The sequence below is a fragment of the Lolium perenne genome, chromosome 2, assembly GCF_019359855.2.
Source record: "Lolium perenne isolate Kyuss_39 chromosome 2, Kyuss_2.0, whole genome shotgun sequence".
NCBI lineage: Eukaryota > Viridiplantae > Streptophyta > Magnoliopsida > Poales > Poaceae > Lolium > Lolium perenne.
Window position 1 is genome coordinate 166,723,593 of NC_067245.2, and position 23,032 is coordinate 166,746,624.

Sequence of the window (23,032 nt, forward strand, 5' to 3'; positions counted from 1 at the left end):
TCTCACCCGTTCATTTACGTCGAGCTGCATACATAAAATTGATTTTCGGACCACGATATGTTGTGTTCCATGATATTTGGCCTTTTTGCCTTGTATCCGGTTTTCGTCCGGCTCCTGCTAATAAACCAGGCAACTCTATTCCCCTTAATTAATACTAGATTTGACATAAGCCTCCGTTTCTTGCAGGAATAGGCACGTTCTCTCCGTTCCCTTACTCATCAGACTCATCCGACTTATCGACATTACTTTTACCATCTGTATCTTCCTCTTTCATCTGATGTTGCATGTGGCTATTTTCCTCGTCACCATCAGCCTCGTCACTATAACCCTCTTTCCATGTTGCATGGCTACTCTACCCTGATTCGTAACCACTCTATCGTGTGCATAATCGCTCTGTCTAGACTCGTAACCACCACCGCCACCGTGCGTCTGACTGCTCTACCCTGATTCGTAACCACCATCACCACCACTGCCACCATCACCTCCTTCACGAGGAGCGACCTCCTTCACCACGGGAAGCACTAAAGCGACTGTGTGAGCTCCTCTTCTGTCACATCCTTTCAACCAGCCCACCAACTTAGAGGTCTCATCTACCGGACTCAGGTACCAGCAAATGTTTGAGGTTGACTTTAACACAATGCATGCACACCCACTATCCATGTTTTAGGGGCAGTCAAATTCATCTCTACAAACTTAAACTCACTGAGATCAACTCACATCTCATTTGATCGGACAGTACCCATACCATAGTAAAAAACAAACTTCGCTATATCGGACATCTCTGCCGGCCTAAAAAAAATGTTGGTATGCGTCAACAACAGATCAACAACAAATTGTCAACAACTAACAGATCAACAACAAATTATAACTAATGCACTGCATAAATATACACAACTCTAACTAACCATTTCCACATACTCCCATAAGCATACACAATTAACACTAATGAGCGAGGATTAGGGTTTACTCTTGAAGCGTGAGGAACCTCTCTGAGAAACAGCCTGGAATCACCCGATCACCAGCAACAGCAACACGACCACCACCCAGCCAACCTTACACCGCCACCAAGCTCCACCATTTCATCACCATTGCTGCGAAACAACACCCCCAAATCGCCTCCAAATACTAACGCATTTGTAGATCGGGATTCCCCTAGCTTGTAGTAGCAAAATGGTGAAGTTTTGGTTGAAAAATGGCTTGAATCGGAGCAAAAACGAGGCCGGCTGACAAGCAGTTCCCGCGTGTTCATCGAGCTAGGAGAGAGAAAGGAAAGAGAGGAGAAGGTAGAGAAAGGAGGGCCGAGCGGCGCGCGATATTTTCTGCCACGCCTCGTCGGCCGACAGCGCGTCGATCGGCGGGGGCGTGGCCATGGACGCGGTCGGTCTGTTGCCCCCTCCCCCCCCCCCCCCCCCCCGACACATGCACTCGGTGAACGAGACGCCGATCCGCTTTCCGACGCATGTCTGACCAGGTCACCGATTCGAAAATGTTTTGAAACCCATATTATTTTCGGAATTGATTAAAAAATTATTTTAAAAATCGCTCATTGTTGTGACTCTTACTGCTATGCGTGAGGAGGGTGGTTCTTTGTTACGTCTGTGAAATCATTTACTCCCTCCATCTCATCAAACATGTTTTAACGTTTTCTCTATTTAAATGTATTTGTCTTAAGTTTATCTAGATTTAGGTGTATTTATATACTATTTGGTGTCTAGATACATTTAAATAGAAAAAAGGTTAAGACATGTTTCATGGGACAGAGGGACAAGACTGATGCCAAGTTGCCAAGACTGATGGTGGTTGAGTTTCTTATTTAGTGCTGGTATCTGGGAGCCGAATCTATCAGTTTGTATCATTGACGATAGATTCAGAAAAAGGTACTGAACTACTGATGCTGCCCAATGCCTGCCAATTTTTCAGCTGTGATCCCGTGAACCAAGTGACTGACGGTAAGGATTAAGGCATTGATCTGATTCCGCGCCTAATGCTACAGTTTAATCTGGACATATAACTGATATAAGTCGGTCCCAACCCAAATGACTGCAGAACCAGATGAACCATAGAAAGAAGTGCTTGTCACAGAATCTAAACATGGGTTTTCCTCAGGTTCAAAGCATTTCATCTGAAGCTACTACCGATGAAAATAATTATCTAGCACTAACAGGCCAGCCAGTTTTTCAGCTGTGATCCCGTGAACCAAGTGACTGACGGTAAGGATTAAGGTATTGATCCAATTCCGCGCCTAATGCTACAGTTTAATCTGGACATATAACTGATATAAGTCGGTCCCAACCTAAATGACTGCAGAACCAGATGAACCATAGAAAGAAGTGCTTGTCACAGAATCTAAACATGGGTTTTCCTCAGTAAAATGTTCAAGCATTTCATCTGAAGCTACTACTGATGAAAATAATTATCTAGCACTAACAGGCCTAGCAGTACACCATAGCAACAATCCATTGCAACATGGCCATGGCATTGGTATGGCTAATCCATTGGAAACAGGGCATCGAATCAACAGATATCCCCACAACCCCAAAATATGATCCATCATAACGATAGGTTAGCCCACTATGTTTCTGAACCTTGGATTAACCACATTATAACTTCTTCAAAGATTGGCACAGTAGACTGCATCTATATCAAATAAGAAACAGATATAAACATGTACTCAACCAAGTATGTCGAACATCATAACCACAACCAACATAGTAAGCCAGTTTATCCAATCAAACACAATGGCGATAAATTTATCCCAGTGTGTGTTCCTATAAATTATTTCTTTTCATCTTTCACAACATGTATTAGTCCTATAGCTGATGCAATCTGAAAGTTCCAGGGCAAATAGAAAGCTAAGGAAACCAATTCAGAAACAAAACAATCTTGTGTTGCATTGCGGAACCGAAACTTATTTCAAACTTCCAATACAACTCAAAGGCACTGCATTAGAAATCATAGTTACCTGGAGTTAACTTGTCGTGATGACTAATACAGTATATCATATTAAAGCAACAAATGCAATAAATATGCAACCTATCATATAGAAACAACAGAAAAATCTCCAGTAAACTATATCATGAAAGACACATTAGTTCATTTGAGGAAGCCATTAGTTCATTTGAGGAAGCCGTGCCCACAATTATTAGAGGAATATAACCCCGCGTTAGAATACTGACAGTATGTGAACAACAGCTATTTAGTTTATTCACAGTGATTTGATTACTTATGATTTTGGCCTAAGTCTGTAGCTACTGCTTTGGCGAAGAAACTACTGATTTCATCAAGTGACTGCTTAAAAATGTGTCATCTTTTGATAGAAGCAAAAAAAAAGGTTGATCAGAGCCTAAAATCTTAATGGTAAGTGAAGGTAAACTATACTGAGTTCAATGACACTTACCAACTGAAACTTATTCCAAACTTACTCAACCATGCAATCTCAATGCAACTAAAGGCCGCTTTATTATACATCACAGTCATCAGGCGTAGAGTAGTTTCTAGTTTGTCATAACGACTGAATTTGCGGTAATAATGTCAACGCATCAAGCAACAAACAAGGTGAATATCTAACTTATCACATAAAAGCATCAAAAATTTCTTGAGCAGTTTGTCCATCATGTGATTCATGTCATTGCAGTAATTCTAGCTTGTCAATAACGACTTAACCAGCAATAATATGACAATGGATCAAACAAATACGATGAGTATGTAACCTTTCATAAAAAAGCATTAAGAAATACTTCAGTAAACTGTGTGTCATGTCCGACAATTATTCGAAGAACGACCTTTATTTCCCCTCAAGGGGATACAAATTAGCCTCATGGACCTCTGTCCGATCATAACTCAAACTGAACGCAAAAAATACCACGAGCTAAAAAATTTACCCACCAATTGTTAGTTACCCAAAGACAAGGACTTGACCTTCTCCACAGCTGCTTCTTCTTTCTTGGACTCCTCATCGGCCGTGGAGGAAGCAGCTTGCTCAACCACCTCCTCCTTGGCATCAGCACCGGAGGCGGCGGACTCGACAACTGCTTCTTCCTTCTTCGTCTCATCAGTGGCTGGGGAGGGCGCGGATTCCTCTCCCTTGTTCTTGTCCGCGTCGGCGGTGGCGGCTTCGGCGTGGTCGGGGACGTGCTGCTCGGCCTGGAGCAGTATGCCGTAGTAGTCGACGTTGGCTTCCATGCACTTCATGAGGTTGACGGTGGCCTCGGAGCAGCGCTCGACCATGTCGGAGTCCTCCTTCTGCGCCGCCTGCACGCAGTCGTCCCACGACACGAACGCCTCCTTGCAGGCCCCGCCTTTCATGTACAGGCAGAACTCGCACTCCCCCTCGTCCGCCTCCGTTTCGACCTTCGCGCCCTCCGGGGGCGCCTCCTCTTCGCTGCCTTTCGCGCTAGACGACTCGTCGTCGACGACGACGTCGACGACTTGGGGCTCCAAGGCTGGATCGATTTCAGACGCCGCCGACGCCATTGCAGAATTTCTCGCGCAAGATTTGGATTCGGTGGGGAAAACAAGTTTCTTGGGAGTCTCACGGGCGGCGTGCTCTGCTATTTGAGATGTGCTGCGCTTCTTCTTGGGGAGGAAGAAGAAGTGTCCGTGCCGGCGCCGCCGTTTGGTCAGCTGGGTTGTCCTCGGAGACGGAGAGGGGATCCTTAGTGGGCCGTAGGCCCATTACGCATGGCCTGTTTAAGTGCGGCCCAGTAGCCAGCGGATAAGAGAATTAGCAGAAGCTGCTGGACACTGACACACCACACCACCAACCTCCTCGCTTCTCCCGCTTCCACGGCCATGGCCACCGCCGTCGCCGCCTTCCGCTCTCTCCTCCGCCCCACCGCCATCGCTAACAGCAACCCGCTCCCTCCTTCTCACTTCAGCTTCAAGAGCTTCCAGCAGCACCGCGTCGGCCTCCGCCTTTTCTCCTCACACCGTCTTAACCGCCCCATTCTCCTCCCCGCCTCGGCCGCTTCCGGCGAAGAGTTCTCTTCGGACGGAGAATATTACTCGGAGGAGGAGGAGGAAGGAGAGGAGTACGGCGAGAAAGAGGGAGAGGAGGCGGAGCCAGAGGCTCAGGCAGTTCGCGGTTACTACCCTCCGAGAACCCGGCCGGCGCTGGGACAAGAGCCCGGGCGAATCTACGTCGGTAACCTGCCCTACACCTTCACCGCCTCCGAGCTCACCGCAGCATTCTCCGAGGCCGGGAGCGTCGACAACGTCCAGGTATCCGCACTCGAAACCAGTCCAAGTCCTATCTTCAGTTTTCGTGCCTGTGAACAATCAGGGCTGATGGTTGCTGCGCTCCTGCAGATAATCTATGACAAAATCACTGACCGGAGCCGCGGCTTCGCCTTCGTCACCATGGCCACCGCCGAGGAGGCTACCAAGGCCGTCCAGATGTTCAATGGGGCTGTGAGTTTCGCACCTGTTGGATCAAATTCTTCTATATTCAACACAAAAGTGTGTGCTTGTTCTTGGCCATGAATGTGGTATATGTGCTCTGACATTGATGTGTTTATGCAGCTGCTCGGAGGGAGGACGGTCAGGGTGAATTTCCCAGAGGTGCCGCGAGGAGGAGAGAGGACAGTGGCGGCGGAAGCGGTTGCAAGGACTAGTTTGCGTGTCGTTGACGATGGGACATACAAGGTTTATGCTGGAAACCTGGGGTGGGGTGTGCGGGCCGACGCACTCAAGGCAGCATTTGAAGGGCAGCCTGGCTTGGTTGGCTCCAGAGTAATCTTCGAGAGAGACACCGGCCGGTCAAGGGGTTTCGGGTTTCTCTCATTCCAGACACTGGAGGATGCAAATGCTGCAATCCAGGCCATGGACGGTGTGGTACGTCTTCTTGCAATCTATAATACTGTATATTTTTCCACAAAATCACCCTTAGAATTACTACAATCCAAGTATTCAACTGGTACACGATACTTGAAAACTAAATTATGATATGTGGCAACGATAGCACGATGTGTTGCTTGTGACAGTTGTAGTAGTATTTGTGGAGTACAAAAAAAGTCATAATCATAGCATGTGTACAAAGTCTGGACAATGCATAACTATTAATGTACTTTATGCGAAGAAAATATCAATAATCATGCACATAACATAGGTACATAACCACACATTGTGCAGAATGGCTATCCTAAGATTTCTCAATCATATTTATTGACTTGAGTTCATTTGCAAAAACAATAGTTGGTTGACATGTTTATCTCATGGCAATGTAGGAACTGGATGGGAGGCCACTCCGGCTTAGTCTGGCATCACAGAACCCTCCTGCTGGTTCAACGCCTAGCACAGTGCAGTCACGGCAAGAAGAAACAGCCTCAGATGGTTCTGAGGCAGAGGCGGACATGGAAGAGAGCAACTTACAGACAACTGCCAGTTATTAGTACTGGTCAACAACTATAGATAATTGAGTTGTATGCTGTGGGTAACTCGTCTACCAAATTGTGCCATTCCAATCCAATATGTACTGGCCTGGGCAAAATTTTGACACGAGGGAGACACCGAAATGAGACTGGTTGCAACCACTAGAATATTAGACATGTAGGAGCTCCCAGTTGCAACTACTTTTGTAATATATATGGTGCAGAAAATATGTTGATTTACAGTGCTTCACAAATACTGATCCGTTGAGTTCTTTTATGTAGAGTGGACTGGCTCATGGGTTATGCGCAATGGTTAAATAAATTGGAGTGATACTGTGGGTTTTACCTATTGGCTATTGGCTATTGTCAATTGTAGTTTCGTCCATCTTTTATGTAAATTTGCTTCCCAGATAGAGCCATTTAAATGTTTGAGGTTGTAACCCAATTTGGGATACGAAGTGTGGCACACCCACTTGCGAAAGTACATCTGGCAACCGTTGGGGTCTGAATGGCATTGCAAACTGACAATTGTGAAAGTACAAGAATTTTACGACAACGAAAATATTTAAGACGGTCATGTTGCAACACAAAACTGAATAGCAGGCATGATAAAATGTTTCAAAACCATTTACTCTGCCTCATCAGCTAGGCTGGACATCAGTGCCAGTACCACCCTCAAGCTGTGCATCGGCAGAAGCATCAAGGTCATGAGGGAAGAAGAGCCTGCAGGGTAAAAAAGATCATTTAATCACAACATTTGAAAACTAGATACACAGAAGAGCTGGTCCTAGCATCATAATAAAAACAATCTCCACAGCCTAAGTTCATTAGATGAGTGCTTATAGGGGACATGGGATGTATCCAAGTTAGTGACCCTTACCTGCATGTGTTATGGTACAGAGTTTTACTCAAGCCTTCTATATCAGCAATTCCTTTGCATCCAGCGACAACCTCAAGGACTTGCCTGGAGATGATAAATCTCTAGTTATATCAAATAGATTCTGAGGAAATTTAAACAAAATAAAAGACCGACGGAATCAGCTGCAGCCCAACCAACACTTTGATTCTGCATTGTTGGCCAGAGGCGTATCAGGTCAGTAGCTACAGAACAGCATATTGGAGTTATAAATGGTCACAACTTCGTTGACCAAGAAAGCATTTCCAACATGCATGTCCAATCAAATTTACTACTCCTACTTCAATGTTTCTATGTAAAAGAGCATAAATTTGGGCGCACCACTTCAGAAAACGAACACAGCTCTTTGTACAATAATAGGTTGTCACTTCGTGTTCAAGTAAACTTGATATAGAAAGTTGAAAGCTTGGGAGACATAACCAAAAATTCGCTTAAGCAAGAAAGTGAAATTTGTACACAACTGCCTCCAAATACCTGACTAGGCAAGGCTCATTGCGACCCTTAACTGTTGACCCAGGTTCATACTTTTCTTTCTTCTTGGATGGCCAGACAGATTTTACAAATTGGATTCCAGCATGAGTATTTTTAATGTCACAGTATGGAGAATCTGTTTCTACCATCATCCTCTCTGCAGGAATGCCTCGTACAACCTCAAGGTTTTCAATAGTCTTCAGAGAGCAGCCATTAATACCTGCAGTGGTACACGAAAACTTCAAATTGCCAGACTTATTGAATTATAGTAATAGTTATAACTTAAATCTAATGTTACTTCATGTGAGCCGTGACATTACCGAATTGAGGTTTTAACAATAAAATCCATAAAAGCCATCAAGCCAATCGAAGTTAGATTAGCCTTTTCCCGATAATGAAAGAATGTTTGTGTTGCTCATGTTTTACAATAACAATGTTGCATCATATGAACTTTTGATCATCAAGGGAGAGAAATGACCTATAAACATCTTCTCAAAAGAAAGGAGCTTGTCACGTTCTTCTGCAGTACCAGTGAAGGAATGTGTAACCCCACCTGGGAATCTGCAATATAATACAAGTTTCAGAACTGGATACAACTAAAGCAGTTAATATGTCAGACTGTCATTTCCTGATCTTGGACAACGGAGCGTATGCAACAATGCTTATTACTTGATTATCACTTATCCCTTGCCATATTGGTGTACGGATTAAACCTTACCTGTACCCATTTCGCGATAAAATTTCGGAGAAGTCTTCACCAGCAGCACGCATGTGAAGAAACATTGGCAGCTTTACTGCCTCAGCCAACTCAAATTGTTTCTCAAAGTACCTAAATTGAAATAAAACCATTCAGAAAATATGCAAAATCACTGTATGTTTGTCTTTGCGCCTATGTGGGACCATACTTCTTCTGTACATCTGAAGGACAAAAGTGAAGTCTATCATAATCCAAGCCACATTCGCCAACCGCCACAACCTGCAGAAATGGAATCCACACACAAGATGGCAAGTTAGTGTTCAAAGAGCAGAAACAAGAAAATGACTACTAAGTTTGTATTGTGCAGGAGGTAAGATCTTCAGGGAATTCTTCTGTTTTCCACAAGTAAGCATTATTACATTTGAGCTTGTTAACTATAAGTATTTGTTCTTCGGAAATTTAGCCAGTAAAGAATTGGTGTATTTTCCTAATCGACGAGATTCTTAGGTTATCCAAAGGATACGACTTGCGAGAAAGTCCATGACTAGAGCATATGTCTATCCTTCTGTTGTGCCGTTTAACCCTCGTGCAAATTCTCAAACCAGCAACCATAAGATCCATAAACAAACCTTGCCCTTCTGGATGCCCTCTTTTGCCAGAGCCAACAGGGACTGGAAATGCCCTTCAGGGTCTCCACTCTCTTCAAACTCCTAATCATCCGAAAAGCAATAGATATTATACGACCAAAGCACAAATGCACATATTAATATAGGTCACCGAAGAGGCAAGAAACATCATCCACCATTAAACTATTACCCCGCATCTTGTCGGGTGGACACCCACGGTGCAGAACAGCCTCCCTGCATTCCACGGACACAAGAAAGATCCTCAGGCGCATTACATCAAACACCTTACACGCACCAAGAAGGCTCATCCGACAATAAACACCAACAGAGCAACAGGGGTTACCATCGGTCTCGGCGATTTCGAGCGCCTCCCTGGACTCCTTGAGTGATCCTCCGGTGACCTGCCAACGCAGCAAACAAAGACCCAGGCTCAGCACGCCAAATTCAGACCAAGCGACCGGAGCAGAAGAAACAGGGAGGCACGTTCGAGCAGACAGATAGTCCTACAATGATGCGGTCGACGCCGGCAGCCCAGGCTCGTGCGAGAACAGCGGGGATGTCGGCTGCGTGGCACTGCTTTCCGTGGTACATTCCCTTAAACATGCCATCTTCGCGGCAGCAGCAGCAGAAGGACATAGGACACGAGAGGATGGTCGAACTGAATCAGTAATTCGCCGAGGACGAAGCAAGAATAAGAACGCCTTTAGCGTGAAGGTGCTTCGGAGGGAGTGCGAGGTCGTACCAGTGAAGTTGACGGCGATGTCTGGAGGCCGTGCCGGAGACGGGGTGGAAGATCAGAAGGAGGGGTTAACTAGTCAGTTTGGGTCAGAGCGGTAAAGCGCCGAATGAGAAAAGGGGGGCATGGAGTGGAGAGCAAAAGGTGGTGTTGATGCAGGAGTAAAACTGAGGGAAGTAGAGCACTTGCCGATGAGCTTGACGGTGGTGGACGCCATGGCCGCCGCTCGCGAGGAGGTCAGGCGGTGTCAGAAGAGACCGGCGAAGGAGAAATAATATCGCCTATGGTGAGGGAGAAGTGATTGGGCTGTCGCATAGCGTGGCGCCCAGTTTGGGCCGTTATGGGCCTGAGTCGGCCCTACCCAGGCCTAAATGGGCCCACACTACATGTTTATACCCGAATCGAAACATCACAAAATTCAACTCGAACCGAGTAAACAGAGTCGGGTCGACCCAAGATGGCTGCGCACGCTCGCGCTCAGGCGCTCCGGGCGCTCCTCGCAAGATGCTCGACGAAATGCCCCGCCGCCGCCGCCGCCGCCGCCGCTGCCTCCACTTCGTCGTCCTGCCTCCGCCGCGGCGTTCCCTCGAGCGCTTCCTCCACTTCCTACTCCAGGATGCTCCTTCCCGCGTTGCGCGCTGCGGCCGTACCTGCGGCGCAGGCGCGCTCCCTGGCGAGCAAAGCGCAGGGCGGCGCCGACTCCAGTGAGGCGGACACGGACGAGGGGGAGGACGGAGAGGCGGAGGAGTGGGAGGAGGACGAAGACGAGCAGGCCGATCCCGAGGTAGTTCGGCTCCGCATCTCCCGCCTGGAGCACCCACGCCCAAAAATGATGTTGGGCCCTGTTCTTACACCTTTGTGCGTTTTCAGATCGGTGACGGCGGCAACGGAGGCGGCGTCGTCCTGCGGGACGTAAAGTGGGGCGCGCGCGCTCTCGCGGCGGCCGAAGAGGTTCTTGCTGAGCATTTCGGCGATGATATTGCCATGTTCGCCTTCAAGGTGTCGCCCAAGGGATACGTCTACGTGCGGCTGGACAAGCTCACCAACAGGTTCGTGAGTTTACAGCTGCCTTGTTGAAGGAAGGCGTTGCTTGCCGGGTCTTATTTTCTCACTGTAATGATGCACCCACTTGGAAACGTATAATCGGTGAAGGAGTGGTGCTTGTTGAAATGTTCATCTAATGCAGTTGCCCTGAAGGCTTAATTAATGTCAATTTCAGCCACATCTCACAGCTAGCTGTTTAGGGTTCACCCACAAAGCCATGTTAGACTTATCTTTTGGTCGAAATGTCGGCGATTACACTTCTCTGGTATTAGTATGACCGAGTGTGGCTTTTCTAAGGGGAACTGAACCCGCAACCATTAGTGCTTGTGATGTTCATACTTTACTATAAGCCTAACGTTCCTCCATATTGAATTAGTTAGGACATGGTTGCCTTACAAAAGTTAAAATCCCATGGCTGTATGCTGTGCTGTCTAGAAACAAAAAATGGTACGGGCAACGGAGCAAGCATATTTCGTATTTGGTGCTTAACTTTTTTGGAACGAATCCACTTTTCTAAGAAGATGGAACATTTTTGGAATGTCCAATTCTGTTCCTGTAGCATGTCGTTGGTAAACTTGGACATTTCAAGTTATTTTGATGAGATCAAGTAGTACCTACTTTCTGACTTATATTGTTGTTCAGTTAAGCTAGTTAATGCCCACAAAAGTTCCATGTCAAAATGCCTATGGCAAAGACCTATTGGTTATTGTGCATAGTTGCAGCCTGTCGTCATTTTAGTGTTGTGCCTTCTTGCATTACTGACCTTGGATGGTGAGTAAATTGGTACCAGCAAAAATATCTTCTTCATTTAAGTTGATCTGAATTCTAAGTTGTGTTCATATTATATTTCGTATTTGGTGCCTTTCGGCAGAAATGTGCCTTTTGGCAGAATTTCAGAAGTCATAACTTCTGATAACTATGCATTTCACATAATGTTCGGTATCCAATTTAATTTTGTGCGTTGTCAGTCCACCATGATTGTGCCATGAATAATATAGATACTTCCCTTTTTTCCGTTCAGAGTTCAGCGTCTAATTTGGTACCTGCAGCATGATGCTTGTGACCTTAGACATTTCAAGTTATTTCGAGGCGATCAAGTAGTACCTACTTTTCTGGATTATATCATTGTTCATTTGAACTGTTCAATGGCTGAAAAAATTCCATGTCAAAATGCCTATGGCAATCACCTATTGTTTATTTTGCATGGTTGCAGCATGTCGTCATTTCAGTGCTGTGCCTTGTTGCATTAGTGATCTTGGATATTAAGTAGATTGACACCACCAGAGTATCTTCTTCATCCAACTCTGTCTGAATACTAGGTTGTTTATATTATAGAATTGACATGGGAAAATTTTAATTTTACCTCTTTCCTTGTCTGAAAATCTCTACAGATATGGGTGCCCTGGTATAGAGGAAATAGAGAATTTCAATAGACTCTACAAGCAGAAATTGGATGAGATAATCGAAAGAGGCGAAATACCCCTGGACCTGGCGCTTGAGGCAAGCCAGCCCGCCAAATTTCTTTACACAGTGGTTGCTCCTGAATTTCGGAACCACTTACAAAGAATTAATCTTGTCTTTCAGATCTCATCACCAGGCGCAGAGCGACTTCTGAAGGTGCCCGATGATCTGGACCGCTTCAAAGATATGGCAATGAGGGTGCAATACCTTGCTGAAGGTGATGACCTTGCCGTGGATCAGATGGATGGTATCTTCTTGCTCGAGTCTGTAGATACTCAAGCGGAACACTGCGTTTGGAAGCTCGCGGACGTCAATGAGAACCGAGCTGGGAAAGGGAGGCCGTTGAACAAGAAACAGAGAGATTGGAGGCTGCAAACCTCGTTTGAAGCGGTGAGGAAGGCAACCCTGTACTTGGACTGAAAACGGCAGAAGCTCAACAACATGAAAATGTTCTGGTTAGAGTTATAAATGATGTGGTAAAATGTTCTGGTTAGAGTTATAAATGATGTGGTAAAATGTTCTGGTTAGGGTTAGAAATGATGTGGTAAAACATAATGTACGACTGGCAAATGATGTTCATTTTGGGAACTAGAGTAGTGTCTTCTATGTTTGGAAGCTGCATCCTGGGGTTTTCAGAGGCCAGTTACATTGTACTACAACAGTTATCTGATAACCGCAAGAACACATAATAGTGGTGCGTTGTGTTTCAAGTGCTAACCTTTTGCTGCAAACCTCACGGTATCATTCTCATTATCATGCAATAGTGTTATAGTGAGGAAGTGTATTTGCAGTTCATGTCTGCATTCAAAGATGTTATCATGGAAAACATTTGTTGTCATGTTTGTTTTGCTAGTAACAACTTGTAAACACACAACATAAGCTAAAACAAGATCTATCCATCTCCACAACACCTGACAGCAAATGCTCAAGGTTTATTTATCCGTACATTATTCGTTCTATCCTCGGAGATGTTACAACCAAGAACAGCTTTTTATTCGGTTGCCGAGTTTGGAACCTTATACCGAAGCAACTGCATGCTGTTACACTCAGCGCCTGCTCTTCTTCTTGAGGAATCTTGCCGGGCTGAAGGGCGTAAGATCAACAATCTTGGCCTGTCCATCGAGGATGAGCTCGGCGAGTGCTGCGCCGGTAGCTGGAGCATTGAGGATACCCCAGCAGCTGTGCCCAGTTGCAACGTAGCATCCCTTAACCCCGGGCATCTCCCCAATGACCGGTAGCCCGTCATTGGTGCACGGCAGGTAGCACGCCTGCTCCGCGACCACCTCAGCGCCCTCCTCTGTCTTGAGCTGGCTGGACACCCTTCCGGCGATCTTGTGAAGCATTGCAATCGAGTCGGGCTCCCCAACAATGGTTGCCGGATCATCTGGAACTTCCTCGTCCTTGCTCATTCCACAGATGTACACTTCCCCTGCTCAAAGACAAACAACAAGAAATTAGTACATACACAAGCATGAGACCAATTCACAAGAATAATTGAGCTCAATGGCAGCAATGGCGCACCGGTGGGCCTTGGGTAGACCTCCGGGTCGAGCATCTTGGCCCCGGGCTCCGGCTGGTAGCTCAGGAAGAGGCAGTGCGGCGTGATCTTGTCAGGGTTGCCGGGGCGGAGCACGATGCTGTGCGCCTTGAGCCCAGACACATCGAACACCTCCTTGACCAAATCGAACCGCCCGGACCACGGGCCGAGCGCAAGCACCACGGCGTCGGCGTCCACCACGCCGCGCCCCTTCACCGCGACGCCGACGACTCGGCCTTCGCGGACCACCACGCGCTCCACCTCGCCGATGACGACCTCGGCGCCGGACGCGGCGAGGACGGCCTTGGTGAAGAGGCCCGGGTGGACCTGCGCGGTGGTGTCCGGGGTTCCGAGCACGCGCGGCGGCGCAGCGGAGGCGGACGGGTCGACCCAGGAAGGGAGGAGCGGGTGGGGCGATGCGAGCTCGGTGGGCTGGGAGGGGAGGCAGATGGAGAGGGTGTGGACCGGGCGGAAACCGTAGGCGCTGGCGCCGTCGAGGGCGGCGGCGAGGCGGCCGTGGAGCGCGAAGGAGGCGCGCGCGAGCGCGGAGAGCGCGGGGGTGGAGTCGCTCCAGTCGAGGGCGAGGAAGCCGCCGGCCTTGCCGGAGGCGGCGCAGGCGGGGGAGGACTTCTCGACCAGGGTCGGGACAGTGGGGGAGGCGGCGTGGGTGGAGAGGAAGTAGGCCGTGCACGCGCCGATAACACCGCCGCCGCAGACGACCACGCGGCGGGGCGGCGCGGCAGACGAGGCCGGTGCGCTGGCCATGGGTGTAATCAGTGCGGGCCTGTGGGTGGGTGGAACTGGAAGTGTGTGGTCAACTTGAACTTGCAGCTTCGACCTTTTTTCTTTTTTGAGGGAACTTGCAGCTTCGATTTGATCAACCATGAATCATTTATTCTTTCTCATGGTGTCTCGAAAGTAGATATAAGAGATGATGTCTCGAAAGTAGATATAAGAGATGATGGTCTCGAAAGTATATATTATCACAAATAGTGGAGGAGTACAATAATAGAGAGGACCCCATAAGAAAAGAAAATAAGACATAGGTCCCCATTTTATGTGGAGAAGACCCTTCTGAAAGATTAGAGAAGCAATCAGGTCCCTTCATGTCTCCGCTGCCGAGCCGAAGGTCAGCTGCACCGCCGCCGAGCACCGTCGCGGGGACGGAACCACTTGCTTCAGTGTCGACGTTGGACGCGGTCGCTGAACCAGAAAAAGGCCTCCGATGGAGGTTGAAAAGACGTCGGAGCTCACCGGCTTTGACAGACAGCACGCAGCCGTCAAGATGATGCTCACCGATGTCGCTTCCAAGCTCCGGAAGTCCCCGACGCCAGAGCCCTTGCTAGCTTCGTTGGTGCGAAACGACCCGCACTCCAGCACATCGCTCCTGCCACGGGTGAGTGAAGGCGGGCAGAGGTGGTCGGAGAAGTGAGGAAAACTCCAGCGGAAGGGGAAAGTCTGAAACTCCCCTGAGCGCCCTAGCCGCACCTTGTGCTCACCGTCACCCTCTTTCTCTCCCTCGTCGCCACGGCCGGCCAAGAGGAACAGGGGAGAACAGCGGGCGTCGAAGCTGACCGGAGCACCCAATTGAACGAGCGGGCGTCGAAGCTGACCTGAGCACCCAATTGAACGAGCAGATATCCCGAGCCGCAAACGTTGCCCCACCTGATATCGGCTTCCACCGAGGAAGCGTCATGCAGTGAGCCATGCTGCGACCTCCTAGTGCTGCTCCAACGCGTTGAGGAGTAGCTCGACATAGTTTGGTCGCACGTGCTGACATAGTCTCCGCTGCCTTCACCTTCCTCCTCGCCTCCGCGGCCAGCCAGGTCGATGTCGAGGACGCCGAGTACGTAGCACTGCAGCCAAAGGCTCTTATTACCAAGGGCCTTCGCGGACAGATTAGACGTTGTCCACCCCCACCTCAGGGGCTTCGCAAGTCCGCTGATCGACCGCTCCCAAGTGCCACGCCAAAGCACCGGTAGAACAAGACCCTTCCCATCCCCTGAATCACCTCCGCCGAAACTCCCCTTTCCCCACTCCACGCCACCACGGCCGGCCAGCGGGAGAAGGACGAGTACAGCAGCGATGAATAACAGGGGGAGGGAACTGACAATGGGCTTATTGACGGAGATTCGTGGAGGAGAGACAGGCGCCGCCGTCTCCGACCGCCGGAGCAGCTCTCCGCGCCGCCACCACCTCAACCCGCACTAGATCTTGCCCAGAAGAACCGGCGCTCTACTCCAACACCTCGGCATCCCGCCGAAACTCCTAGATCTACGACTAATACCTACTCCAGCGCGTCCCCCTCCCCATCTCCGGCTGGCAGAGCCGCCGGAGAAGGGTCGGGTTCAGCCCGGTCCTTCTCGGTCAACGGGCAGGTGCGAGGGGAGGGAAGAGAGAGGTGGGTTTCCGCGTTGGTTCTTGGTGGCGATTTGCACAGAAATAACCCTTTGTTGCAACTATAGGATAGATTGACCCTCCGGCTAAACTATTTCACCCATCTAACCCTTTTGTGTGGCGCCTCTCACGCTGGCGCCACTCTCCCAGCAGACGTGGCGCCCTCGACACTGAGCTGTGCGCCGATCCGACGTGGCAGGATGTGTGGCGCCGCTCCCATCGGCGCCACACTGTGAAACTGTGGCTCCGCTCGGAAGGGCGCCACACATCCACTTATTTGTGGCGCCCGCGCCCTCCCCAGCCCGACCCAGCCTTCTTTCTTTCTCTGCTTCGCGTCAAGAACTGGAGGCGGCCAACGGTTCCTCCTCCTCCCCCTCTGCCCCCACCAAATCCACCACCAAATCATCATATCTATCCGGCCAATCTCTTCCCAATCCCTTCCTCAAGGTATTCTCCCTCGATCCCCTTCGTTTCATCCATGATTTTCTCGGATTTAATTCAAATTAGACATGGAACCCTAGATATGAAAATATTAGAAATTGAATCCATGTGCTCATGTATGTGTTGAAATCCATATTGTCATGTATCTATGTGTTAAAACCCTAGATTTGTGGAAACACTAGACATCAAATTTCATGAATGTGTATGTGTAGGAACCCTAGATATGTATGTATCCATATTCTTATGCAAATGCATTCAAATGTGTTACATATGCCTATTATTTGTGATGGAATAACTCATATTTGTTAGGAATGGCTCATAATATGGTTTTTTATCCCTAGATATGTATGTATATGTATTTATGTGATGTATGTGTGATGGCTTATTTGGATATATTCTCATGTATGTGTTGCTCATATTTGTTAGGAATGGCTCATAATATGGTGTTTTATGTAAACATGTAGGATGGTGTATCTCTTAGATCAAGAGTATGACAGGCATCACCGGGCTTTTCATATGACGGAGATGAGAACGGATCTTCACCCTTTGAAGATTCATTACCATGGCACAGTAGATATGGCGTATGACGAGAGGTACACGGAGTTCATCCAGCCTACCGGTCTTCTCCCATTCATATCGCTTGTAAGCCGTGGGGGGCCGAACATGAACGTCGCGGCACTCACCGCCCTTGTCGACCAGTGCAGGCCGGAGACGCACACCTTCCACTTGAGGGCCGGTGAGATGACCCCTACTCTGCAGGATGTTTCCATGATACTTGGACTTCCTATTCAGGGCGACCCACTATGTATGAACACAGCTTCTGATGGGTGGCGCCAGCAGATGGAGGCGCTTATTGACATGGCTCCTCCACCGCCAGAAGATCCAAAGGAGAGAACTCCCGCTGGCGCATATTTCTCTTGGATCGGGACTAACTTTGGAGAATGCCCGAAAGGGGGCCAACGTTGAAACTATCAGGACGTACACCCGTGTGTACTTGTGGTACATGCTGTCGAGGACTCTCTTTGCTGACAGTGGTGGGAAGCTGGCCCATTGGTGTTGGCTCAAGGCGCTTACGGTGTTGGAGCACCGACGGAGTTGGGAAACAGCGGCACTTGCCTACCTCTACCGGCAGGTGATGATTTGCTGTATTTACTATTCTTCTATAGTAGTCTGCTAGACAAAGTACTAACATAATGTCTTATTTTCGCAGTTGGACGAAGCTTGTCGCAGGACTGGACGAGAGGCCATGGCCTCATCACCGGAACAACCTTGACTGGGAGCCGACTTGGGCATATCTTTGGGAAAATGTCTCGGAGATGACGAGCGATCCAAAGATCATGTACAGGCACTACACTGAGGAGTTAGACACTCTTACCGCTGAGCAGGTAACCGATCACTCTTTTACAATCCGAGTTCATAAATTCTACTGGCATGTTGTAAATTCTGAAATATTTGTATGCTGCAGGTGGATTGGGAGCCATATGGTACCTACTACCATATTGGCGCGGGGATGCCTGACCTCAACCCCAAGTGTCTTGAGGAGGCGCGGTTCTGGCGTATGCGCTGCCCACTCATATGCATGTGGCTTGTTGAATACCACCAGCCGCACAGAGTGATGAGACAGTTTAGGCTGTATCAGGAGTGCCCACCTCAGTGGCAAGACACGGACCACGCGCTCCATAGGTAAACTTCTAGAATCATGCGATGGAAGATTCTTGATTGAAGAGGTAGAATCTAACTTCTTGATTCTTGCAGGCTTGATAGGCAGCGGCAGAGGAAGATCATAAATTGGCCTGTCCATCATAGCGGCCACGTCACAGCGTTTCAACACTGTTTGGAAGCGATACGGAATGCTGGTCATGTGGAGATTGTGCCTCACGACTTGGCCGCTTTCAACAACTATCTCTAATGGTTTCATCAAAGCACGCATATCGAGTTAGTGAACCCCGCGTATGATGACGACATCTTGGACGACCCCATCGAGTTCGATGAGGTTGCGCAAAGCCAGCACGACATCTATGCTCGCAAAGGGAGATCGACTTTTATTGCTTCCGAGCTGAACTTCGTGGTAATGGATTCTCTCATTAACTAGTACATCATCTACATTGGCATGTGCTCGCTTAAATTGTGTATAATATGTTTGTCACAGCGGTCCAAGATCCAAAAAAACAGCTGAGGAGTACGAGGTTGTTTGGGATCAGAGCTATAGAGATGAAAAGCCAATCGGGCCGTTGCGGCATTTCATTAAGGTACGATCACCAACTTTGAATGTAAGCTATTATGTTCGGGTGACTTTTTAACCATGACTTCCATGACGCAGAACACTGCACGAAAGATGCGGCGGTTAGCCAACTTGCTAGGTTGCCGCGACGGCGAAATTTCTACATCCTCTTCTGAAGAGGCGGAGGTATGGACTATTTTGTTGCTGTCAAACATGTGCTTACCAATTTCATCTTTTGTAATCTCATGTGTTCATGTTTATGAAGATTCCTGACGACGACACCATTCTGAGTCAAGGCATTCAGAGTCAAGGCAAGAACCACACGGTCAGCTTACCAGTTGAAGCCAAGGGGCAAGGCTCCAAACCGATACACTCCGGATGATTATGTCAACCGAGGAAAGAAGGTTGTCATTGAGGAGGATGAGGCGCCGCCGCGGAGATCATCTTTGAGGAGGATGAAGAACGATGAATCGTTATCTTCAGAGGAGGAGGAGCAGCAAGAGCAGGAGGGGCAGGAGGAGCAGCAGCAACAAGAGCCACGGCAGCGGACGAAAAGAATGGCCGTACGAAAGCAGCCCGTGAGGATGGCACGTCGAGGACGATACTAGGATTTGCTACGTGTTTTTGTGAACTCTATCTTCATAAGTATCGTGTTGTGAACCCTATGTCATTTCGAACCATGTCTCTATTGCTACATGTTATTTGAATCTATGTGCTACGATGAGAGCTATGATGTGTGCTATGTGTATGTTCTATGTATATGAAATTGCTATTGTTGTGTTGAAAACTGTTTAAATAAGGCAAGAATTTTCATGTTTTTAACACAAGTCCGTGTGGCGCCGCTCACGCCGGAGCCACACCTCACTATGTGGCGCCCACGGCGTCGGCGCCACATATGTTGATTATATGTCGAAAACATCCAGGGGCTCCGGACGCTTGGTCCTTAGCCGTTTTGGTGAGGCTGTTTGGGTGGCGCCGATGCCATGGGCACCACACTGTGTCGGCGCCACACAAACAACCTCGCCAAAACGGCTAAGGACCAGGCGAATTGTCTTACAGTATGTTTTGGGCAATTATAAGTGCATGTGTGGCGCCGATGGGAGCAGCGCCACACATCCTGCCATGTCGGATCGGCGCACAGCTCAGCGTCGAGGGTGCCACGTCGGCTGGGAGAGTGGCGCCGCCGGCACGGGCGCCACACAGTGAGGTGTGGCGCCGGCGTGAGAGGTGAAAGTGCATGGAGCCCCCATGTGTGGTTTTGGTAATTAATGACAATCCCTATGGACTAATGTTTGCATTGAGTTATATTTGTAGGTGTTGTCCATAGGCAATGCTTGAACCATTTGTTGGCTTCAAGGTTGCAATAAGAAGAAATTAATGAAGGATATCAAGTGTCAAGTATGTCTTGAAGATGAAGATAAAGTGAGCCCTCAAGTTACTTCAAGACATCAACATAATGAAGTGCAAGTTCAAGATGAGCCATCTCGAAGAGATCCTTTGCTTGACTCTTGCCATCCATATGGTGATCATGGTTATGTGAAGATGCGCCGAAGAAGAAGCTCTCCCATGGTGGATTATGGGGGAGCAATCCACAAGACTTCGTCAAGCAAGCACAATCAAGAAAGGCGTTCCATCTTGTTGAGGTCAAGATCGTCATCATCGAGCTCAAGTGGGATGCGCAAGTATAAGGTTTGCTCTTGATAGGGTTTCTTTCTCACCAGTCTCATAGTGTAGTTGGAGACCGGTTTATAGTTTAGTTGCCGTACTATCAAGAGGGCTCTCGAGTGAGTAACTCGATCGTATCGTTCGGAGAGAGCTCAAACCTTTGCATCCTTGCATCATCTTTCTTGGTTGTTATTTGGATCTTATCCATGTGATGTTTTAGAGCTTGTGCTTATTCTCATGACAAGCTCTAGTTCATCGAAAACGGATTTCGCATAGATCACTTGTTGCGTTTTCGAGTTTGGTGCATCACCTTTCTTGGTTGTTATTTGGATCTTATCCATGTGATGTTTTAGAGCTTGTGCTTATTATCATGACAAGCTCTAGTTCATCGAAAATGGATTTTGCATAGATCACTTATTGCGTTTTCGAGTTTGGTGATTTTCTCGGTGTCTCATGTTGAGGTATTGCACCTCTAAAAATAATAGAAAATCACCCCCCACTGATTTCCATATTTCCACTTTCTATTGGGTATCTCTTGTCGTCCTCTTTCCAACAAAATTGGTTTCACTTAAATCCGAGTTTCCTAACTCAACTTATTGCATTTTCGAGGTTGGAGGTTTTACCGGTTTGTCTTTTGCTCCTGGCGGAAGTTCCGGCCTCTTCTGGCGGAAGTTCCGCGCAGATGCTCCTCTCAGCAGATCCTCAGCGCCCCTCATGTTGAAGCTCGATGTTCACTGGCCGGAAGTTCCGGTGCTGTTGGCCGGAAGTTCCGGTCAGCGGAACTTCCGCCCAACTTCCGGGCAAGTTCCGGAAACATCGTTTTTACTCGCAGATGGTTCCAGTATGGTTTTCGCGCTTGATGTAGGCCGGAACTTGGCCGGAACTTCAGGTCACCGGAAGTTCCGCCCTAGTTCCGCCCACACTCAGTTCATCAGCTGCACATATGCGAAGGGATCCAGCCGGAACTTCCGGCCCCTGTGGCCGGAACTTCCGGTGTTATACAAAAACGTGCATAACGGTCAGATCTGGAGCATCTTCTCATATAAATAGCTTTCTTCCCCATTGGAACAAGTGCTTCTCTCACTCTATCTCCTCCATTGTTGAACTAGAGAAGCTTGCTCTATCTCTCAATCCCTCCATGATTCTTGCCCCCATTTGAGGGAAAAGAGAGAGGAGATCTAGATCTACATTTCTACCAATCAAATCCATCTCTTTGTGAGTGGAACTCTCTAGATCTTGATCTTGGTGTTCTTTGTCAATTCCTTTGTTCTTCCTCTCTTACTCCCCCAATAGCTTTTGTAGCTTTGTTGGAATTTGAGAGAGAAGGACTTGAGCATCTTTGTGGTGTTCTTTCCATTGCATTTGGTGCATAGGTTTGAGTTCTCCATGGTGATTCGTGGTGGTGAAAGCAAGAATGTTGTTACTCTTGGGTTCTTGGAACCCTAGACGGATTCTAGGCCTTTGTGGCGATTTGTTGGGAGCTGATACGTCTCCAACGTATCTATAATTTCTGATGTTCCATGCTTGTTTTATGACAATACCTACATGTTTTGTTCACACTTTATGATGATTTTATGCGTTTTCCGGAACTAACCTATTAACGAGATGCCGAAGTGCCAGTTCTTGTTTTCTGCTGTTTTTGGTTTCAGAAATCCTAGTAAGGAAATATTGTCGGAATTTGACGAAATCAACGCCCACGACCTTATATTTCGAGGAAGCTTCCAGAGCACCGAAGAGGGGCCAGAGGAGAGCCCTGGTGTGTGGCTCCCCCGTGGCCCTTCCGACTCCGACTCTTCGCCTATATAAGCCTCCATGACCTAAATCTTCGATACGAATAAGCCATGGTATGAGAAACCTTCGAGAGCCACCGCCATCGCGAAGCCAAGATTCTGGGGACAGAAGTCTCTGTTCCGGCATGCCGCCGGGACGGGGAAGTGCCCCCGGAAGGCATCTCCATCGACACCACCGCCATCTTCATCACCGCTGCTGTCTCCTATGATGAGGAGGGAGTAGTTCTCCCGCGAGGCTAAGGGTTGTACCGGTAGCAATGTGGTTAATCTCTCTCCCATGTACTTCAATACAATGATCTCATGAGCTGCCTTACATGATTGAGATCCATATGATGAGCTTTGTATCACTATTAATCTATGTGCTACTCTAGTGATGTTATTAAAGTAGTCTATTCCTCCTCCATGATGTAATGTTGACAGTGTGTGCATCATGTAGTACTTGGCGTAGGTTATGATTGTAATCTCTTGTAGATTATGAAGTTAACTATTACTATGATAGTATTGATGCGATCTATTCCCCCTTTCATAGTCTGTCGGTGACGGTGTGCATGCTATGTTAGTACTCGGTATAATTGCGTTGGTCTATCATGCACTATAAGGTTACTTAAATATGAACATCGAATGTTGTGGAGCTTGTTAACTCCGGCATTGAGGTGCTCTTG

At 48.0% G+C, this 23,032-nt stretch overlaps 5 protein-coding genes across 5 annotated transcripts; 2 read left to right on the top strand and 3 right to left on the bottom strand.

Annotated features, from left to right (window-relative positions):
- Nucleotides 1-3,695: 3,695 nt before the first annotated feature.
- LOC127333823 (uncharacterized) lies at nucleotides 3,696-4,755 on the bottom strand. The gene has a single exon (XM_051360259.2). It carries the CDS (start codon nucleotides 4,471-4,473, stop codon nucleotides 3,892-3,894), a length of 582 nt encoding a protein of 193 aa, XP_051216219.1. The 5' UTR covers nucleotides 4,474-4,755; the 3' UTR covers nucleotides 3,696-3,891.
- LOC127333819 (RNA-binding protein CP33, chloroplastic) lies at nucleotides 4,749-6,713 on the top strand. Its single transcript, XM_051360256.2, has 4 exons — nucleotides 4,749-5,220; nucleotides 5,308-5,409; nucleotides 5,521-5,832; nucleotides 6,225-6,713. Exons 1-4 carry the CDS (start codon nucleotides 4,792-4,794, stop codon nucleotides 6,387-6,389), a joined length of 1,008 nt encoding a protein of 335 aa, XP_051216216.1. The 5' UTR covers nucleotides 4,749-4,791; the 3' UTR covers nucleotides 6,390-6,713.
- A 183-nt stretch (nucleotides 6,714-6,896) lies between these two features.
- Nucleotides 6,897-10,113, bottom strand: LOC127333820 (uncharacterized). The gene is made up of 12 exons (XM_051360257.2): nucleotides 10,004-10,113; nucleotides 9,821-9,841; nucleotides 9,586-9,686; nucleotides 9,422-9,479; nucleotides 9,269-9,312; nucleotides 9,082-9,162; nucleotides 8,661-8,731; nucleotides 8,474-8,584; nucleotides 8,234-8,316; nucleotides 7,759-7,975; nucleotides 7,249-7,332; nucleotides 6,897-7,091 (listed from the first exon to the last, which is right to left on the bottom strand). Exons 1-12 carry the CDS (start codon nucleotides 10,029-10,031, stop codon nucleotides 7,010-7,012), a joined length of 981 nt encoding a protein of 326 aa, XP_051216217.1. The 5' UTR covers nucleotides 10,032-10,113; the 3' UTR covers nucleotides 6,897-7,009.
- A 137-nt stretch (nucleotides 10,114-10,250) lies between these two features.
- LOC127333821 (uncharacterized) lies at nucleotides 10,251-13,037 on the top strand. The gene is made up of 4 exons (XM_051360258.2): nucleotides 10,251-10,598; nucleotides 10,685-10,863; nucleotides 12,250-12,358; nucleotides 12,443-13,037. The coding sequence occupies exons 1-4, from the start codon at nucleotides 10,272-10,274 to the stop codon at nucleotides 12,737-12,739; spliced, it is 912 nt and encodes a 303-aa protein (XP_051216218.1). The 5' UTR covers nucleotides 10,251-10,271; the 3' UTR covers nucleotides 12,740-13,037.
- A 95-nt stretch (nucleotides 13,038-13,132) lies between these two features.
- On the bottom strand, nucleotides 13,133-14,740 carry LOC127333818 (D-amino-acid oxidase). Its single transcript, XM_051360255.2, has 2 exons — nucleotides 13,841-14,740; nucleotides 13,133-13,748 (listed from the first exon to the last, which is right to left on the bottom strand). The coding sequence occupies exons 1-2, from the start codon at nucleotides 14,619-14,621 to the stop codon at nucleotides 13,366-13,368; spliced, it is 1,164 nt and encodes a 387-aa protein (XP_051216215.1). The 5' UTR covers nucleotides 14,622-14,740; the 3' UTR covers nucleotides 13,133-13,365.
- Between the last annotated feature and the right edge of the window lie 8,292 nt (nucleotides 14,741-23,032).

What these genes read in the sequence shown, in the direction of transcription:
- LOC127333821 (XM_051360258.2), top strand. Translation starts at nt 10,272, where the DNA reads ATGGCTGCGCACGCTCGCGCTCAGGCGCTCCGGGCGCTCCTCGCAAGA. An exon ending in ACGAGCAGGCCGATCCCGAG is followed by an intron (nt 10,599 to 10,684) that starts GTAGTTCGGCTC and finishes GTGCGTTTTCAG; the next exon opens with ATCGGTGACGGCGGCAACGG. An exon ending in CCCTGGACCTGGCGCTTGAG is followed by an intron (nt 12,359 to 12,442) that starts GCAAGCCAGCCC and finishes CTTGTCTTTCAG; the next exon opens with ATCTCATCACCAGGCGCAGA.
- LOC127333820 (XM_051360257.2), bottom strand. Translation starts at nt 10,031, where the DNA reads ATGGCGTCCACCACCGTCAAGCTCATCG. An exon ending in CCTTCAGATGTACAGAAGAA is followed by an intron (nt 8,585 to 8,660) that starts GTATGGTCCCAC and finishes ATTTCAATTTAG; the next exon opens with GTACTTTGAGAAACAATTTG. An exon ending in TTTTGAGAAGATGTTTATAG is followed by an intron (nt 7,976 to 8,233) that starts GTCATTTCTCTC and finishes GTACCACTGCAG; the next exon opens with GTATTAATGGCTGCTCTCTG.
- LOC127333819 (XM_051360256.2), top strand. Translation starts at nt 4,792, where the DNA reads ATGGCCACCGCCGTCGCCGCCTTCCGCTCTCTCCTCCGCCCCACCGCC. An exon ending in TCCAGATGTTCAATGGGGCT is followed by an intron (nt 5,410 to 5,520) that starts GTGAGTTTCGCA and finishes GTGTTTATGCAG; the next exon opens with CTGCTCGGAGGGAGGACGGT. An exon ending in TCCAGGCCATGGACGGTGTG is followed by an intron (nt 5,833 to 6,224) that starts GTACGTCTTCTT and finishes ATGGCAATGTAG; the next exon opens with GAACTGGATGGGAGGCCACT.
- LOC127333823 (XM_051360259.2), bottom strand. Translation starts at nt 4,473, where the DNA reads ATGGCGTCGGCGGCGTCTGAAATCGATCCAGCCTTGGAGCCCCAAGTC.
- LOC127333818 (XM_051360255.2), bottom strand. Translation starts at nt 14,621, where the DNA reads ATGGCCAGCGCACCGGCCTCGTCTGCCGCGCCGCCCCGCCGCGTGGTC. An exon ending in GGTCTACCCAAGGCCCACCG is followed by an intron (nt 13,749 to 13,840) that starts GTGCGCCATTGC and finishes GTCTTTGAGCAG; the next exon opens with GGGAAGTGTACATCTGTGGA.